This window comes from Mchenga conophoros, linkage group LG14 (assembly GCF_057382185.1).
Source record: "Mchenga conophoros isolate Kocher_MC1m ecotype Shallow Benthic linkage group LG14, M_conophoros_male_GT1.1, whole genome shotgun sequence".
Classification (NCBI taxonomy): domain Eukaryota; kingdom Metazoa; phylum Chordata; class Actinopteri; order Cichliformes; family Cichlidae; genus Mchenga; species Mchenga conophoros.
This window is the reverse complement of record NC_140539.1, coordinates 18,157,115-18,176,003: the sequence shown is the minus strand read 5'-3', so window position 1 is coordinate 18,176,003 and position 18,889 is coordinate 18,157,115. Positions and strand designations below refer to the sequence as shown.

The following is an 18,889-nucleotide window of genomic DNA, read 5'->3' as shown; positions in this document are numbered from 1 at the left end:
TTAAAAGTCTTGGTACAGAAGACTGTAGGGTGGCTACAGAGGGAAACCTGGGAAAATGTTCTTATAGTCTTTATGTGTTAAACAAGTAACAAAGTATGAATTTCATCACCAGAAAGGGGGAGAGAAAAGTAAGGAACAGTCTTTCTGAAAGAGCTGCTACAGTAGCTGTCTTTACTTTATCAATGTTATGAGAACAATTCTGATTTATCTATTTATTTGTTTACAACGGTAAACACAAATTTCAAATACCAATGTACAATACAAATATATAACAATTCTAATTATATAATTAAAACAAATGATAACGCACACATAATGTTGTCTGGTCGTTCCATACATTTTTATACATCATGTGTTTGTATTCAAATTTTGCTATATTATCATTATTATTATTATTATAACAATATCTCAAATTATCAGTTTTTGATTTTATTTATTAAGATGAACAAGTCACCTTTCCAGGCACTGATTTCTCCACCTCACTGCTGGTCTTACCCAGTGCAATAGCCAGAGGCGCATCAAGCAATCAGCAGCCAGACGCCTGCTGGAGGGAGATTAATGTCAGCAAAGGGCCTGTGGGTGGCTTCTTAGCTACAACAGGTAGAAATTTTTTTTTATTAAATTATTAAATATTTGGTGTATTTAAATATTTATAATATTTAATACCTACCAGATAAACCAGTGCATAAAAACCACTGCACAAAAAAATAACTGACACACACGCACAGCCTTCCCCTTTATTTTTTTCTACCTTCAGTGGCCCTATGCTACTATAGTAGCATATATCCAAAAGTTTAATGTTATTAAAAAAAAAAGCAAAAATGCATTCAGATCACAATTCTGATTGCAAAGCTGCCAGACAGGATTTAAAAAATAAATAATGAAATAGAATAAAAGTCACAAATCAAGGTTTTACTTGCTGATTATTGATTTTTATTATTGTAAAAACAGAACTGCCATAATCCACCTGCATACAGTTTCTCTTGTTTAACTTCTCGATGTATTCATAGAATTACAGTACTTGTCAGTACGTGGAGATTTTGCAACGATAACTAATAACTGACTAAGTAAATAAAAAAATGCCGCAACTTGGACAGTAGTGGGAGATGTGTTTGTTGTTTGTTTTGGAGTGTCCCTTTCTCTGCACGACATTTTTGAACCAAAGTATTAAAATGAATCACAAAGGTGATATACTAAAATTAGTGGCAGACAACAACCATTCATCAGGTAAGCAGGCATGACTGTAATATCATTTGTATGTGACACGAACGCCACAAGAAAGGTAGTGTTATACCTGTTGCTCAGTCTGTGGCTTTTTGGCAGAGTCAGTGATCACAGTGTTGTCTTTAGTGTAGCCATTGCCCTTGTTGTTAGGTTTCAAAAATGACAGTTTAGTTGGTTAGTCATTAAATAGACGCTCTCATGATTCATCGAGTGACACCTCTGACTAATCAATTTGTGGCACGCAGTCTGTTGATGTCACATTTTCTACTTGCATGGATCGCTTGGAACCCCGGCTGAGGAGGTACTAAAAAACTATCCACTACCAGATACTATCACTTAATGGAAAAGGCTAAAAACAGAGTTGAGCCGTGCTGACCCAAATCAAGTAGGTACTATTGGAAAAGGGTTCATAAGAAATCCCTCAGAGTCCCAGAGCTTCTTTCATCACGCTGCAACCCAACAGTAAATTTGCAGCTTCCACACACTCTGTCACCCATGGTGCTGAAAACACAAAACAAAGAAAGACAGCTGAGTGTGGCATCAACCAGTGTTATAAAGCACTTTAGCACTTTCATAAGGGTTACTACCATTCTGAGCACGGAGCCATGAGGCAGCCTTCATAGCCAGAAGATCCCACTCATTCTTTGAATCCATCTTTAAACCATGAAGCCAGATCAGAGCCAGAATGGTAGCCCAAATTTCCTTGTTGGCCTAATTCACCAAATCAAACAAAATCAAATGATATAGACAGAACACAATCCTTCACATGGAAAATGCTACCCAATGATTATGATCTTGTTTCCTACCACTTTGAAAACATAAATAATCTGAAAGAAGGCACTGAAATACTTTGACTGATAATAAATATTTTTTGCTCCATTTGCTCCCTTCAATGTAATTTGTTTATGTTATAGTTGTATCCATCTTTATGTTATGCTCATCTGAAGTAGGTCATAGTGGCAGCAGACTAATCCATATATTTTCCAGTTCCTTCTGGGAGATCCAAGTGCATTCCAGGACCAGACAAGGAATATAATTTCTCCAGCAGATTCCCGGGGTCTCTTCCCTTTTGGTCATGCTCTAAATATTGAAAGATTCACGTTTTGGCTCACATTTCTCTTAACCACAAGAATCCAGGAAATATCCCACCACTTTCCAACAAAGAATCATGACTTCAGACTTGGAGGTGCTGACTCTCATACCAACCATTTCAAACTGTGACAAATTGCTCCAGTGGATACTGTCACAAGCTGGCCCATGGCAAATGACAGAGGGAAGACAAGACAGATTGTGTTGCTAATCATTACTTTATTCAAAAAAAGGAAATAACAAGCATGGGATATGAGAAGTGAAAAGTATCAGTGGTTGAATGGAATAGATGTGTGCTAATGTAACACAGAAGGTCACGCTCCAATGAAGCATACAGAACCACATATATCACTTAATTGCGACAGATTATGTTGGTTGAGATATATATATATATATATATATATATATATATATATATATATATATATATATATATATATATATATATATATATATATATACATATATATATGTATGTATATATATATATATATATATATATATATATATATATATATATATATATATGTATATATATATATATATTATTTGCAAAAAAACAGATGTTATTCTGAGATTCCCAAAGCAGATGTCCTTCTTGAAATTTTAGAATAGGATCGAAAACAACAGGCAACCTTCCTGCTCCTCCTCCTGTTCAATGATTGGACGGAACATCTTTTCAAAATACCCTGAATTAAGTTTTCCCTGGGAGGCTAAGCAGCATAATACCCCAATAATTTCTTATAATAATAATAAAATGAGAACCACCACCCTGGACTGCCACTCCACAGGCACTGTCCCAACATTAAAAGCGCATATAGGTAACCCTTCCTCCTGCTTCTCAACAATCCTGGTGACCGTCTGCAAGTGTAACCGGTGAGACTTACCCCAAGTGTTCAGGCTCTCCTTCCTTCATATGGAACGTTTTGCTTGGGTTTTAGAGTTCCTCAACATGCCTTTTCCTCCACGGGACAGCAGTTCTCCTCCCCAACTAAACATGGCTTGGGCCAAACCCAGCTTTTCCCTCCTGAGTACTGAGATAGCTTGACAGACCTTCTTTGATGCCTGCCAAAAGTCCTCCTCCATAGCTTCTCTGAACTCATCCCACACCCAGGTTTTTGCTTGAAGTTCTGTTCAACTGTTGAAGCCACCCCATTTGGCCCCACAATACCTGCTTCGGGAGTATCCCTGGGCCAACCCAGTCTAGAAAGCCTACTCCTTAACCTTTACAGCCTCTCTCATTACTCTTGCATCCCGTGGGAGGTCCAAAACCTCCCTCTTTACCCATTTAGGTTTTCTAGGACTGTCTAGCAGTCCTCCCTGCCATCTAGTCCGACTCACCATTAGGCAGTCAGTTGACAGCATTGCTCTCCACCAAAGTGTGCAAGACATACTGCCTCTGATCAGATACAAAAACAAAACCAACCACTGACCTTTTGCTCTGGCACAAAGTACACTTACAATCAACCTTACACTAAAACATATTGTTTGGTTGGCCAACCTGTACCTAGTACAGAAGTCCAATAACAAAACATCATTCTCATTTAGAGCAAACAGGCCATTCCCCCCAATCACTCCTTTCACAATGTCTCCAGGTACAGTCCCTTCCATGACGGCACCCAAAAACTTTGTGTTATATATGAACATTTTTAATTAGGTTTCATACTATGAAATCTTATATTATCACTTTATATAATGATTTAAATTTACAGCAACCCACCAATACTGGCTTTGACTTCTCCACCTCCTCGTTCGTCTTTCCCAGTGCAGTAGGCAGAGCTGGATCAAGCAACCACTTGCCAGTTGCCTCCTGGAGGGAGACTAACTGCAGCAAAGGATCTCTGGTTTGCTGCTCAGACACAGAAGCTGAAAAACCAAAGATGAAACAAAAGCTGGACCTGATTATAATTATTCTACATGTGAAGACATAAAAAGTCTACAATATAAAGCAATCCATAAACCACCATAAACTTTGAAACATTTGTAATATATTTAAATGCCTCATTCAAGTTTTTGTTGACTATATTTTCATATTATTATTTTCTTTTTCCTGATCCACTAGCACACACTACACATACATGTGATGAGCCAACTACAACTGTCTGACATTCTGTAAATGATGGAAGCTGATAGTTTATTGGATTTATCTACTTACATCTAACATTACCTTCAGACACAGATTTTAGAGCACCATCAGCCACCGTCTTACAAGATTTCCAAAAGTCACTTAGTATCTTCTTCATCTGAGTAAATACCCCTGTCTTGCTGTCAGACTTATTTCTAGGTTTGTAGCTACAAGCTGGTGAGAGAACAGATAAACAAAACCCTGATATAGATCAATTTACTGTTATTAAATGCATAATACATCGGATTTTGGTGTTTTGATACAAGCTTCCTTTAAAATGATGAACATTTGATTAAGTTCATTCCTCCACAATAAACAGAAATCCACATCCATGACCATGGGCAACAATGCCTGTCTAAAACAAGGCAAATAAAAGCCCTCCAATTCCACGTAATGTGGGGGTCTTAACTAAGTAAGCTGTCACCCAGTGTAATGGTTTGTAACTTGTAATGTAGGACAATTTCTTTGGAAAGGTTATTTTTTTCATTGTTCTGTTTTTCTTTTCTTTTTTAAAAGATGTGTCACAACACTAAAAACACTTTTTCACTTCAAGGTTTTAAAATAAATAGTAAATGTTTCTGACATGAGAATTAAGAAATGAAACTACTAAAAACTGGATTTTTATGGTAATAAAATGATTCACCTTAAGTACTACTTAACATGGGCAAATTGTTAATGACTACAAAGGAAAAGGCAAATGTCAACTGTTCCACAAAAAGGCGGTAGTTATTTCAGTGTTTACAGCCATGTATTCATAAAAAAATTAAAAAAAACACTTTCTATAGCATTTAGCTTTTAAATTTAACTTTAGCACAGGGCATGTCTTCTGATTGAGATAAGTAAGTTAAACATAATTTTAGAATAACTGAAACGTTTGTGTCTTCAAGACTTCAACTTAATAACTATAATGCTATACTATAATAATATAAGATTGTTGAAATACCTGAAAATATTTAAATGTGTGGCTTTTTACACTGTTTAATGACTAATTTCAAAGGCACAAGTTCTTTAGCAGGATTTAAAATATCACAAAAAAGAATTAACTTTTCATGTTAAAGTTGCAAAAAAGTTAAACAGTAACTGTGCTACAGAAATGTTTTGTTCAGTGTTTACAGGCAGTCACTCTAATTACAGAACATAAACACACATCTGTATTTCTGTTTTATTTAGAATTTTTGCTCACTTTCATAATCCTGATCAAGAGGCAGTGCGCAATCCATGTAATCTGTGGAAAACAAAGAAGGTAAAGAGATTACGCTAAGCTTCATGCCATGACTCGCAACAATCCATTTAAAACTTAAAAACTTAAAATAAATAAGCTTGTTAAATGTTCAAAATTGTAAAAAAAAAAAAAAAGAAAAAAAAGTGAACATTTTAACACACTGTGATTCCTTACAACAGTGCAACTTTTTTCCACAGGATTTAATGTGTCGCAAAGATTTATAGGGGCAACATTTTATATGTAAATTGCAAATGAATAGCATAGTATTTGTATCACAAAGAAATGTTGGTTTGTTCAGTGTTTACCAGCATTTAGAGAAGAAAAACAAACCAAAACAAACCAACAAAAAGGTTAGCTTTTTGCCTACCACCAGATTCCTGATCAGCATCCATGTAACCTATGGCAAGAAAGGAAGGTTCTTTGAGATATATAAAAGAGGGTAGGGGAAGACATAACTAAAAATCTCATAATGAATCATAAAAATCAGTTTAAAAGGTATTTATAATAAAAAATTTTAAATGTGGGGCTTTTACACACAGTGATTCATAACTCATTCCAAGTGTGTATGTTCTTCAGTAATATTTAAAATATCACAAAAATGTAGAGGAACAGCGTTTTGTTTGTTTTGTTTGTTTTTAAGTCCCAAACAAGTTAAATAGCATTTATTTTTTCATGTGTTTCCAGGCAGTTATGTTGTTCTTTTATAGAAAATCATGTCTTGTTCTTTCTCATTCAGCTTTTTGTTTTTTTATTCTTAAATAATAGATCAGGTCAATCAAGGCAAGAAAAAAAAAAAGAAACTCCAATGACTACAGTCTCATTCAGCAGGATATGGATCCCTGAGTCCAGAGTCCATCATGACCACTTTGCAAATCCACCACCTTCATAGTTTATATTGTTACAAAAACAAACAAACATAAAAACAAAAAATCACTATCGGCCAATGGCCACTCCAGCTGTGCAGTCAGCTGGTGGGTAACGGGCATCTCCAAAAACGTTAGAACACTTTTGCAAATATGTGGTGTCGTTATCAATCGAGCGAGAGGGGCTGTTATTGTGTGTGTATATGGATAATAGCAAAGAAGAAGAATTTTGTTCGCTCAAATTTAGTTTTTCTTCGCTCAAAATGCAACACTTGTACTTGCAAATTTTTTTTAACATGTGCTCAGAACAATGGCACAAAAATAATTACATAGACCTGTCGTTGGCCTCCAAACCCTCTGTGACAAATTTTTGTGCGTGTCTTCAGAGAACCGTCAAGTTTTGTAAACAGTGTTGTAAATACTCTTTTCCACTAAATAAGCACTAAAGCAGAAGGGATGAACTGCCTAATTGTTTTCTTTACCTTTTCTCTTGTTCATTAAATTAGGGAGTTAGGGTAGTGGTTGTCTTTTATTTGGCTTTTGTTTCATGCAGGGTTTAGGTAGCAGCTTCTTTTGGAATAGCTTGTTTTGTTTATTATTTTAGCCTTTGTTCACCCCAGAGTTAGCACTGTTAGTTTTGGTAGCAATAAAACTCCACCTTGAGGGTTAACCCTTATGTTGTGCTTCTGTTCCCCGAGACTGGGATGTAAGACCAGATACCCCAGTATACCATCCGGGAACTGGACTGTCAGGACTGTTTTATAGGAAATGGGGGACCAACACAATATTAGGTAGGGAGTAATAATGTTATGAGTTATCTATCAATCTATCTATGACTCCCTTGTAGAAGTAGTCCAAGAACACTTTAGCATGAAACGACTGTAATCTGCAGTAACTAAAGAAGGTTTTTCCAGGCACAAAACGAAGGGAGAAGTGACAACATTACAACTAAATTTTGTACCACCAATGGCAATGATCAGTTTAGCCTGTTCTTATAATAAAAAGGTTATTAAAATATCAAAATAGTGTGATTATTTATTTATTTATTTTTATACAGTGATTCATATGCCATTACAAGGCTGCAGGTTCTTCAGTAATATTACCGTAATTTAGAGGAACAGCTTTTCACAATAAAGCTGCAAACCAGTTAAATACCGACTGTCCCACAGGAATATTGGTTCGGTCAGTGTTTACAGGCAGTTATTCCATTTATAGAAATCTATTTATGAATGTTGTGCTATAATTAGCCGTTTACTTACCTTCACAATTCTGATAAGGATTCAGGGTGCAACCAACGTAATCTGTTGCAATTAAGAAAGGCATTTTCAGATCCAAAAGCGAGAAGTTAAAGACATTACGCTAAGCCTCATACTATGAATCACAGCAATCAGTTTAAAATGTATTTACAATAATAAGCTTGTTAAAATGTTCAAAATGTCAAAAACGTTTTTCTTTTCACACACTGTGATTTATAACTCATTACAACAGTGCAACTTTCAGTAAGATTTAAAGTATCACAAAAATGTATAGTAACAATTCTTTTCATTAATGTTGCAAATGGGTTCAGCAGTAACTGTGCCACAGAAATGTTGGTTTGTTCAGTGTTCACCAGCATTTAGAGAAATAAAAAACAAACAAAACTTAGCTTGCCATAAGATTCCTGATCAGCATACATGTAACCCATGGTAAGAAGGGAAGGCTCTTGGAGATCTAAAAGAGAGGGGAGGTAAAGAAATTATAAAGAAATCTAAAACTAAAATCATGACAACAGTTTAAAATGTATTCATAAAAATGTTCAAAGTGTTATAAATCACTGTTTTTTTTATGCACAATGATTCATAACCAAAGGTACAAGTTTTTCAGTAATATTTAAAATATCAAAAGTTTAGAGAAACAATATCTGTTGTATTTAGCTACTTGCTTACCTTCATAATCCTGGTAAGGACTCAGAGTGCAATCAACGTAATCTGTAGCAAGAAAAGAAGGCATTTTTAGATCCTAAAGATGGACGGTAAACACATTAAGTTAAACATCATACCATCAATCATAACAGTCGGTTGTAAAATGTACGAATAAAATGAAGCTGATTAAAATGTCAACAAAGTGGGGCTTTTTGCAAACTGTGATTTAATAAGTGCCATTTAACAATATTTAAAATATCACAAAAAGTTATAGAAACAGTGTCTAAAAACATGTTTCATATTTCAGTTCCAATCATGTTAACTTTGCAACAGAATTATTGGTTTATTCAGTGTTTACAGGCTAGTTAATGGTTAATGTTTTCATAGATCAGGTCCATTGAATCTTTTTTAATGGTTAGATGGATGTTTGGATATCATGACTTCCACCTCTTCTTAAAGTCAGTAAAGAGTTCTTTTTACTGATGGCATGAAGTTGACTTTTATGCGAGTTGTACAATCTTGGGTTGATATTGTTTACAGCATCACCTTGATCACAAACTACGCTACCATCAAACTAAAAAAAACCATAACATTCAACGAGATAGTAAAACAGGTACAATAGAGACATAAAATGATCTATATGACATAAAACATACCTCGCGGGCTGACCCATGTTTAGAGGCTGAAATGAGCAATGTACAGATACTTTTAAGAAACCTTTAACATTCCCGGCTTCAACTTGCCATGCTCATGCTTCAAAATGGGTGTGCATCTCATAGATCCTACATGAGAATTTCTAAAATAAATGTCCTATTGACAGAAAATATGCGTAATGCAAAATAAAATACATTAACTAAAATTATGGCAGTAAAACATTTAGCATCAAACAACTGATGTTTTTCAACATTTTATAATTTGAGTAATTAGAAGGTCCTGGATCACAGAGATTGTGAGGATTGTTGCTCTATTGCCTGTTTATATTGTGACAAATTCTTTTTCCATAGCACGGACAGTATTGTGTTAATTTATATTTCTGACCCCCCAAAAAATGTGTGAGTAGATATCTGTTAAGATCTCAGATGTCAATCCTGGGATCTCCTGGAGCAAGTCAACCAGTTTGGAAGTCACTTCCAAATGCTCCAGTTACCACTGGGACCACTGTTGTCTTCAACCTCCAAATCTTCTAAAGCTCCTCTCTCAGCCATTTGTATTTCTCGACTTTCTTGAGTTTCCTTCTGCCTGATTTTGCTATTGATTGGTATAGCTACATCTATCACTATGGCTGGTTTTCCTCTTCTTTTCTAGCACTACTAGGTCTGATTGGTTAGCCATCACCAAGTGAGTTTGTCCATCTGTATCTGGTCCCACAGGATCTTAGTCTGGTCTCTCTCAACCACCCATTTTGAACTCAACTTCCAGGCCATACTCGGCGCAGATATTCCTCTATACTATGCCGGCAACTTGGTTATGGTCTTCCTTGTAAGCCCCGCCTGCTAGCATCTTAAACCCTGCAATTACGTGCTGGAAGGTCTCAGGGAAAACTTTGCATAACCTACACCTGGGGTCTTGCCTGGTGTGGTAGACTCCAGCCATTATGAATCTTGTGTTGCCATGATTAGTCTTTCAGTTCAGTTTTGTCCAGCCACTGTTCGGATTTCTCGATATCAGTCACTTCTTCTATCTGCCAGTGCTACTTGCCCTGCATGGACCTATACTTCCATGATGGTTCCTCTTTTTCCTCCTTTTCTTTCTCAGGTTTCTGCTGCCTGGAGTATTCCCTATGTACGTGATCAGTTGTGGTCATCTTCCTGATATACTCATGGCTCTTTTTTCTTTTTTTCATCCTGGATAGTGGTTCTGACACTCACCAGTCCTTGGCCCGCTTCCTTTCGCTTAGCGAAAAGTTTCAGGATGCTGGACTTGGGCTGAAACCCCATGCATGATAAGGAGCTTTCTTGCAGGTGTTGATTCCCAGATCTTGTTCTTCTCATTTAGCATACTCCTCAGGACTTGCCTTACCCTCGGTGTCTTCTAGAGGCCTCTTGATGGTTCCCATTTGCCTGTGAGATTCCAAAGTAGTTTCTGGCAGTTCAATCGTGTCCGTTCTGACTACCCTCTCTGTCTTTGTTACCATCCGACTACACGTCACCAGTCGGAATGACATTTGGATGTCATTGCTGTTTTATATGTTTTTCATTCATCTATTTAGTCCCTTGTTCAGTCTGCCCTCTCTGCAAACCCATTCAGCTGCCTCCTGAATGGGCCCCACAGTATATAGACCTCTAGCTGGCCATCCTTTATTTGGTACACTGTCAGTGTTGACCAATGGGTTTTTCCCCCCTTAATATTTTGGTTTTTAGTTTAATGAGCTTGTTTTCAAGTCATCTTATAAAACTATTTTTAATCACTGCACTCCCTTTATTCGTGCACCGTAATTTTGATCTTCAGAGTTGTGGGTGAAAGTTTTAGTTCTTGCTTTTAAAAACTCACCGTGTTTTAAAATATTTTTGTGCAGAAGAGGTCCTTGAATCGCCTCGCCATTGTTATTGAAGACAGCAATGAAGGCAGTCAGTGAACTGCTTATTCCCGATTGGACACTGAGCTGCACCACCTTCTCCTTCACTTTTGTGTCTTGCCATCCTCTGTGTTCTCCCTCCTCCAGGGAACGAATCAGAGTCCGAGCACCCAACTTGTGGACTGTTAATCTGTAAAGAAGTACGGACATATTTTTACTACAGCTGTTTACCAGTGACTTCTCTGTTTTTATTATATTGTATGCTTTCTAAGGTCAAACATAGATGGAGATAAACCCACTGCTTTATATAAGAATCACAGTGATAACATGAATGGTGACAAATGCTCACACCAAGAGAAAATCTCCTAGTGGAAATCTCAGTCCACAGAACAGAAGCTCATGGTGGCATTTCAAGTGAAAACAGATAAAACGATATAATTATTTTCCACTCGTTGCACTGTGCAGTATATGGACAGGAGGCCTCTATTATGACCTAAATTCAACATGCGAGCCTTTTATTAAACTGAAGGTGAAACTGATGAAATGTGGAACATAAAGTTCAAAAGGAAACGGAAAGCTATAAACTACCGAAACCTAAACTGGGAACTAATACTTACAGTAAGAAGCACTGGAGCTAAGAGACAGGAAGGGAAAGTGAGCTGATGTTCTGACAAAGGACAAAAATAGACTGAGGCAATAGATACGTTCCAAAAGTTAATTTTGCTTTGGAGGGTTCTTAACTGAGAGACATGACTGAAATATCGGCAAAGCGACCATAATAAGAGCTGCTCAATTCTGTAAGTACTAAGGAATGGCGCTTCAATGCTTCTTTTATTGCTTCCTTGAGCAGAGGATAAACTGGACCATCCTTTACAGAAAGGGAGGAGAAAATGCTCTCCCATAATTCACTGTGAGGACCATCCGACCATTCATGAAAATAAACATAATAAACACAGCTGCGCACCAACATTTGCTAATGGCACAGCAATAAGTGGAACAATAAGTGGGGTTCACCTCTAAACAGTCAGCGTGAGGACAGAGGGAGGAGTTTTAGGACAGAGACAAAGTTTTGGCACTGCAATAAGAGCTTTAAGCATCTATGCAAAGTCCCGATTACACACTAGTTCTGATAACATCTTCCCTCCTGAAAATAGACTCCAGTATCCGGTATCCAGTAAGGGTCCTGGCTAGACCCCCATGTTAAAACAAAGCCCGGGGATGGAGCGGCTACGTCTGCAGCCTGTCCGCAGCTCAAACACAAGTATTTCACTACATGTTGTACTGTGTATGGAACAAATAAAATTTGAATTTATAAGTTATTTATGTCCTCATTGACGTGATCGTCAAGGTCAAGTAAAAGAGGTTAGAAATAGAACATGGGAGGGATTAACTGGATAGTGTCATATGTTTCACACTTAGCAACTTTAAGTCTAAAGTCATGATCCACAGAACAGTGCTGTTTATATCAAAACTCTGTTTTACCCAGTGTCCTCTGCAGGTCTGAGACTGAAGTGCAGCTGGTTCTCAGAGGGATGACCTGCCAGGCTGTACTTCACCGTCACACAGCCCTCTGCTGCCTCTGAGCTCTGACACAAAACCACAGGGTCAGAAGTCACGTTAATTACTGTCATCAAATATCTAAACAACAACATGAGAGGCTGCTGTTCCTACCTGTCCACTGAGCTGGGCATAAATCAGTGACCTTTGACCTGGAAAAAGTGCAGTGATTGGTGGAGAGAGGACAGTGACAGACACTTCCTTTGGTAAATCCCATATGACTGAGATGTCGACCACAGCCGGCTGCAGAGCAAATCGCAGCGACTGCATCACCTGAAAAATAAAGAAAAACTCTCCAAATATACACAAACAGCTGGAACAGACATTTTACTCACTGCAGGTCTGATCTCAAATATGGATCTGCTGCTGCTGCTGCTGTGATGTTTAGCTTGACTTCTAATTGTGTTAAATATCTTACTTTTGCTTGCATCCTGTCAGTGTCTGTGATGAACTGAGCGTGACCTCCTCCTTCTTTGGCCATCCCATTGATGAGAGCAGAGCTGGCCCCTTCCCCAATCCCAAAAGAGAAACACCTGCAATACAACAGTTTTCTTTAAGTACATAGAGGACATGTTGGACATTCTGTAATTGTGTAGACGTACTTGTGTTTTTGTGGTTTCACCTGTGAGAATCTGAGTTCCTCTTCACCAGATCTATCACTTCTTTGGTGTCCCACACCTCTCCATCAGTAAAGACAAACAGCTAGAGAGGAGAGTTGGCACATAAGGGCAGAACATCAGACCCAGAAACACACAGCTTGTTCTGAGAGCTGAGTTAGGTTCAGAAACACAAATGTTTTAATGGTAATGTGCAAAGAACAATGTACGGTTAATATGAACTCAAAATATGGTACTTAAGAAGATGGAAGAAGGGTAGTATGATAATGTCACAGAGGTAAGAGACATATGTACAACATGTTTATATTATTCAGCTATTATTCAGTTTTTTCAAGTCAGTGAAATGTCTTCTGAAGTCAAACATACTGTGTGTGTGTGTTAGATAGTTGAGTTTGGACTCTTTTGGGGGGCGCTCAAGGAAATTTCCATCAGAGCACTCTGGCAGGGTGTGGCTGGCGGTGCCACAGCAGCGAAGGTGGACACATCTGCGTGGCATCGCAATCACGCCTGCCCAGCTTAAGCGCGGTGTGAAGTCCTGTTGTATTGTTGTTGTGTACGTGTGGCTGGCAGCTGGGAAGCTGAGCCGAGTTGTACAAAAAGCAACCGTTTAATAAAGTAAGATGTTTCAGAATGCAGAATCGTGGTCGCATCATGCCTCATTCTTGCCACAGTGGTGCAGAAACCAGGAAGCGTAAGCAGAAAGAACTCCGGTACTGGATTGACTGCAGCACACAAAGGATTGCGAATCTGGCAGCTCTAATCCAGTTCTGACCGACACCACCAACACCCCCACCAGGTTCCCCAGCGGCAGGCATGCAGCAGGGTGCGAACAACCAAGATGCAGCCTGCTGCCGCACCCATCCCCACTCCTCGGGCGGGAGCGGCTAGTGCCCGGCGCAGTGTCTGCGCTCATATCGGCCCCGCGGAGGAGTGCCACAGAGCAACTACTGTGTCCTCAAACTTCTCAGCCGAGAGCAGTGGAGGAGCCACGTGGGGAAGCTGCTCCAGCCAGAGGTGGAAGAGGTGCACAAGGGTCCATTTTACAGGATTCATACCAATCTAAACATGGTGAACAGGATGGCTGTCATTACATTCATGTGAGGGAATACAAATCTATTATCCACTCGTGAAATTGGGGTATATAATGCTGAGTCTGCATCATAAAGGGAGGGTTTGTATGAATTAATATAAAACAACGCTATTACCAGTTTGCTTCAACGGGTGGATTAGATAGAAATCTCTGATTATTCACTCTGAATAGATCATCGTACCAGTTAGGCTGCTTTAGAAGGTAACAGTTGATGACATTTGCAAAAGCATATTTCATTAATATTAATCACAAGAAACTGTATGGATGAAATTATGTTTGGGAGCTGAGCTCCCTCTGAAAGTTTGAACCTAACCTGGTGTGTTACCTGTCGAGGCTGATTGGGAATGCAGGGCTGGCTGTAAATATGTTTGAGGGGCTGCAGCATCTCTGTTCCTCCGAGATTAGCTTCCATCTGCACAACTGTATTTAGAGCCTCCTCCATGGTCTGCTGGCTGTACTCCACACTCTTACTGCCATCACACAAATACCAATACAAACATGCACGTATTTCATGTCAAGGACAAAAGGACCTTTGTTGGGCTGGGAGAGACTCACGGGAAGATGTGTTCATATCTGGACCCAAAACTGTAAATATTGAAATAGCAGCCCATTGGTAAGCTCTTCAACAGGAGCAGCAGAGTATCCTTAAGAGAACATTGAAAATATAGTGAGGCCACTGTGTGAGAGGAACAATTTGAAACTAAAGAGTTTATGAGTAAGTATATTATGGATACCCTGGCACTGCTGATGCGAGAATTACTCATACTTCCAGATCGATCCATTAACAACACAAACTCTCCACATGAAGCCACTGAAGACGTCACAGACTGGGGAAACTCAGGGTACAGACTCACCATCACCACTGGATCAGCCATCAGAGAGCCTGAAAAATAACAGACAGAAAAAAGTTTATATAAATTTGCTTTTCAGTGGTTTTTTCATACATATTCAAACTTTTGAGTGAAAGAATGGGGATATTAAAAATCTGTCTTTGAAAACCAACTACTCCTATCATTTCCACTCACCCGGCTCAGCAGAGGCCTGTCCTGCCTCCACCACAGCGGTGGGCTGGTGGACGTCTTTGTAATAAATCAGCAGTTCAACATCTCTGTCAAACTTGTGTCCTGCAGCCAGCTTGACCTGCACACCACACACACATTCATATTTAGTTCTCAGTTATAAGTACAGAGCAGACACAGCAGCACTCTACCTACCGTGGCCTGGGTTTGATCAGTGTTGAGGTCCTGGAGAGGGTCCAGGGAACAGTTGGACTCTACTTTAGAGATTGGACGAGGAGAGGACACTCGGGCAGAGAAAGACAGACTGTAGGGCACCAGAGAGGCTGGAACAGAAGTCACCTGAACACCTTCACTACCTGTACACAACATCAGGTTAGAAATGCTGTGAACAATAAGGCATTAAATATTAAAGCTTCTAAAAACATCTGGTCCAATTAAAGGTTTCAGGGAAATTAGGTACAAGGCTGGCACAAGTCTTTTACATTTTTTCTAATCTGATAAATATGTTTGACAGTCACAGTGTTATGTGGTATCTTTTCTTCGAGAAAATAAAGTTGAACTTTGATGCTTTTTCTGCCATATATTGTGTTCTGTCACTGTTGTGAGGTTGGTTCAAGACCTAATATGGTTTAACCATTTCTGGTCCAAGTATTTTGAAGTGTTCCTACCCTGAGGCTGGTATCGAAGGTTGAGCACAGCAGGCAGACAGAACCTCAGACCATCATCAGCCTGCACAGCCAGCTCAGTCACGTACTCCAACCTGATGGAGGCGCTCTCTCCTGGAGGCAGACTGCCCACACTCAGAGAGAATATATCTGGACTCTGATCACTCTCCTCCAATAGGAAGGCCTGCTGACCAGAGCTCAGAGCATCATCATACTCCTCATGAGCCTGAAGGACAGGTGACACATGTCAGTGACATTCATTGTGTTTATTGTTATTTTGAATCTTACTTATGATCAGGTTATATTTACTGTCCAGCTCACCTTCTGTTTCTCCTTCACCTCAGCTACAATCTGTGTCTGTCCGATCTTAGCACTGAAATGACAGACAGCAGCGTCTCCAGGCAGAGGGAAGACAAAAACAGCCTCTAATGGTTTGTTCTCCTTATTCTCGTAGTTCAGGGTGGAGACCACTGTAGCCACATGGTCCCTCACCTCCAGCTCCACCTCAATGCTCTTCAGAGGAACTAAAAGAAAAACATAAACATCCAAACAACTGTTTTTGATTAACTTCAAAATTTGTTTAGTCTCCTGCCCATTTTGGATTTTCATCAACTTTTTACCTGGTTCCTTTTGGGCAGTTAGCAGACCACAGGCTCTCACCATTGTTCCTGTGCAAGAGACAACCACCACAGAGATTTACTCCAAATAAAAGAATTTAGTGTTGCTTTCATTTTGGCTCCAGAAGCCAAATAACTAACAGATGACAATGATAGTTAGGAGGATCTGACTGTGAAACAGTTAAGATCTAAATCTAGAACTAGGGAATAGTTACGTAATATAAGGATTTAAAAGCTTTGCAAAGTTTTAAAGAAAACAATTAAGCATCCAAGAGCCTTTTCTCTATAAATTTTTTCAACATCTGGCAGCTGAACTTTAAATAAACTGGAAGTAGGGGATGAACTTTTGGCTGTAACTTTAGCAGACAGAATTGGAGTAGATAAAATGAAGGCATGTTTATGTCTTTCACTTGTAATTTAAACCTTTTTTTTTTTTACTTTTCCCACAATTCTTATTAAAAATAAGGATGATTGTATGACCTTAATTTGTAGCTTAAATCCAAATAAAGTCCAAAGCTAGAAATGACACCCTGTTTAGGAGCAGACCTAATGTTTCACGATCATACACATCAGGTCATGCATTAAGTTTGGGGCGCTGCTATGTGCGGCATGAGAGCATCGGTCCGGTCATCGTCTTGTTGTGTTTATATTGTCACCTTCATTAACCTGCTCTCTCACATCTGTGATTTATTCTTAGTGCTGAATGTGGGCGCTCATGAAGACAGCACAACATGGGGGTCGCCAACTGGTGTTTCGGTCCTCTCCATCTACCTAAAATCCATCAGCATCGGTTTCATCTTTCTGTTCCTTTAATAGTTTTATTTATCAAGTATAGGTTGAGTTGAGAGTTACCGTTACTCCTGGTTTTGGTTTCTGTTAGTCTAGTTTTACAGAACAGAAGCCTGGATCCAATGGCACATTGTGTGGTTGATTCATGGTCTTCTTCCTCTTTGTTTGTTTTAGTCAGGGCTTCCATCTCTTTTTTCCCCAGTTTGTCATCTTTGAGTAACTATATTCCCAGTAATGTGTGTGTTTATGGCAGCAGCTTTGTGTCATCTTATATGCTGGACAAATGGAAGTTCTGGGACACCGGAGAGGATTTACTTCTGTTACAGCGTATCATCAGAAGTGCTAAAAATCAAAATGGATAATTTACAATAATGTAGATGTCTAATCTAGCTTATTTTTTTTTTACCTAATTATTTATATCATCTCTGACTCCCCCCCCCCCCAACAACAAATATAGCAGGGATGATGTCTAATTGACAGGCTGATGAGTTAGAAAAAAACAAAAGGTTAAGTACAGGTGAGAAGATTTTTGCAAATGATGCAAATTTATTGATTGTTATTTTTACAGAAACGCTCAAGAAACTGCTTGCATATCTCTGTAACTATGTTACAAACAAACACCGCTCATGCCTCACAGATGACAGCTTACAGTCCTGGTAAAGATTAAAGTGACTTCATACAGCCCCGATTTGCAGACGCTGTGCGCATATGGGATATGCGCAGAGGTTCAGGAGTAGAAGTCCAATTGTAAACATATCAGGCAGACCCGATGATGTTTGCATGAACATGCTTTTCAGCATCTCTTTATTGACTTTTCACGCACAGCCGGCTGTAGCTTTTCAGCTCACAGCCCGACACATACCAACACAACAGCATAGATAGCACAGACGTTAAGGCGGCGAGGCGTGATTGGTTGCAGCTCAGGTGCGTCCGTCTCCCCTGCAGCGGCGCTGCAAACCACGCCGGGTTTATTTGGGTCTTAAACCCCTGCATTAACGTGTTTAACTGGGCCACAGCATCGCGATTTAGCTTGAAAAGACAACAAATTGTGTTTCTCGCCACTGAAATATGAGGTACCCAAACTCGTTACGTTTCACCGCCTACTGCAGCAGCCCTGGTTGAGATTTTTTTTTGGACTCAGAACAAGTTTTGATATTATTCTGCCAGTAAATAAAAAGGAAAATACAGACTGCATCTGTATACAGCTCCTGTCAGCACACTTCTTACGGCGTTTTTTATGAAGTGCGTCAGGTTACAACGTCTAAAGAAAAGTTACAATGAATTGGAGAAAAGCATACCTTTGAATAGAGGGGTTTGTGTGTCCGATAAGCACCGATCTGTAGTATGTGTGTGAAGTTCAAGCTTATGCGTCTACAATACGCGCACGCAGTTCTACTCCGGTGACGTCAGAGGCTTTCTGCTGCATCCCTCCAATGAGATCATTTAGTGAGCGAGGCTTCACAGATGCCCTAACAGGAAATTAACTTATCAACTTTATCTTTACACATTAAAAGCTTTAACGATAGTAGTGAGTTTAAGAGTTCCAGTTCGGTTTCAGATATGTCTGTAATGGTATGTTTACGCATTATATTTTAT

At 39.0% G+C, this 18,889-nt stretch overlaps 1 protein-coding gene across 5 annotated transcripts; it reads right to left on the bottom strand.

The window, feature by feature from the left end:
• Window positions 1-365: 365 nt before the first annotated feature.
• LOC146559574 (von Willebrand factor A domain-containing protein 5A-like) lies at window positions 366-18,679 on the bottom strand. 5 transcript variants are annotated; one of them, XM_085245659.1, is made up of 23 exons: window positions 18,592-18,679; window positions 16,508-16,555; window positions 16,209-16,411; window positions 15,891-16,113; window positions 15,418-15,578; window positions 15,229-15,343; window positions 14,938-15,086; window positions 14,759-14,847; window positions 14,517-14,673; window positions 13,119-13,198; window positions 12,915-13,029; window positions 12,611-12,769; window positions 12,422-12,525; window positions 10,915-11,129; window positions 8,449-8,490; window positions 8,174-8,233; window positions 7,783-7,824; window positions 6,028-6,057; window positions 5,622-5,663; window positions 4,481-4,612; window positions 4,034-4,179; window positions 1,812-1,935; window positions 366-1,725 (listed from the first exon to the last, which is right to left on the bottom strand). In XM_085245659.1, exons 2-23 carry the CDS (start codon window positions 16,548-16,550, stop codon window positions 1,646-1,648), a joined length of 2,511 nt encoding a protein of 836 aa, XP_085101785.1. In that variant the 5' UTR covers window positions 16,551-16,555; window positions 18,592-18,679; the 3' UTR covers window positions 366-1,645. The 5 variants fall into 5 exon arrangements, with proteins under 5 accessions (XP_085101785.1, XP_085101783.1, XP_085101787.1 ...); XM_085245657.1 differs by having other exon boundaries at window positions 367-1,725; window positions 4,469-4,612; XM_085245661.1 differs by having other exon boundaries at window positions 367-1,725; window positions 14,529-14,673.
• Between the last annotated feature and the right edge of the window lie 210 nt (window positions 18,680-18,889).

Coding starts and splice junctions, on each gene's coding strand:
- LOC146559574 (XM_085245657.1), bottom strand. CDS start 16,550: ATGGTGAGAGCCTGTGGTCTGCTAACTGCCCAAAAGGAACCAG. Junction 13,030..13,118: donor AGGAACTCAGATTCTCACAG/GTGAAACCACAA, acceptor GTTGTATTGCAG/GTGTTTCTCTTTTGGGATTG. Junction 8,491..10,914: donor CAAAAATATTTTAAAACACG/GTGAGTTTTTAA, acceptor TTCTTGCTACAG/ATTACGTTGATTGCACTCTG.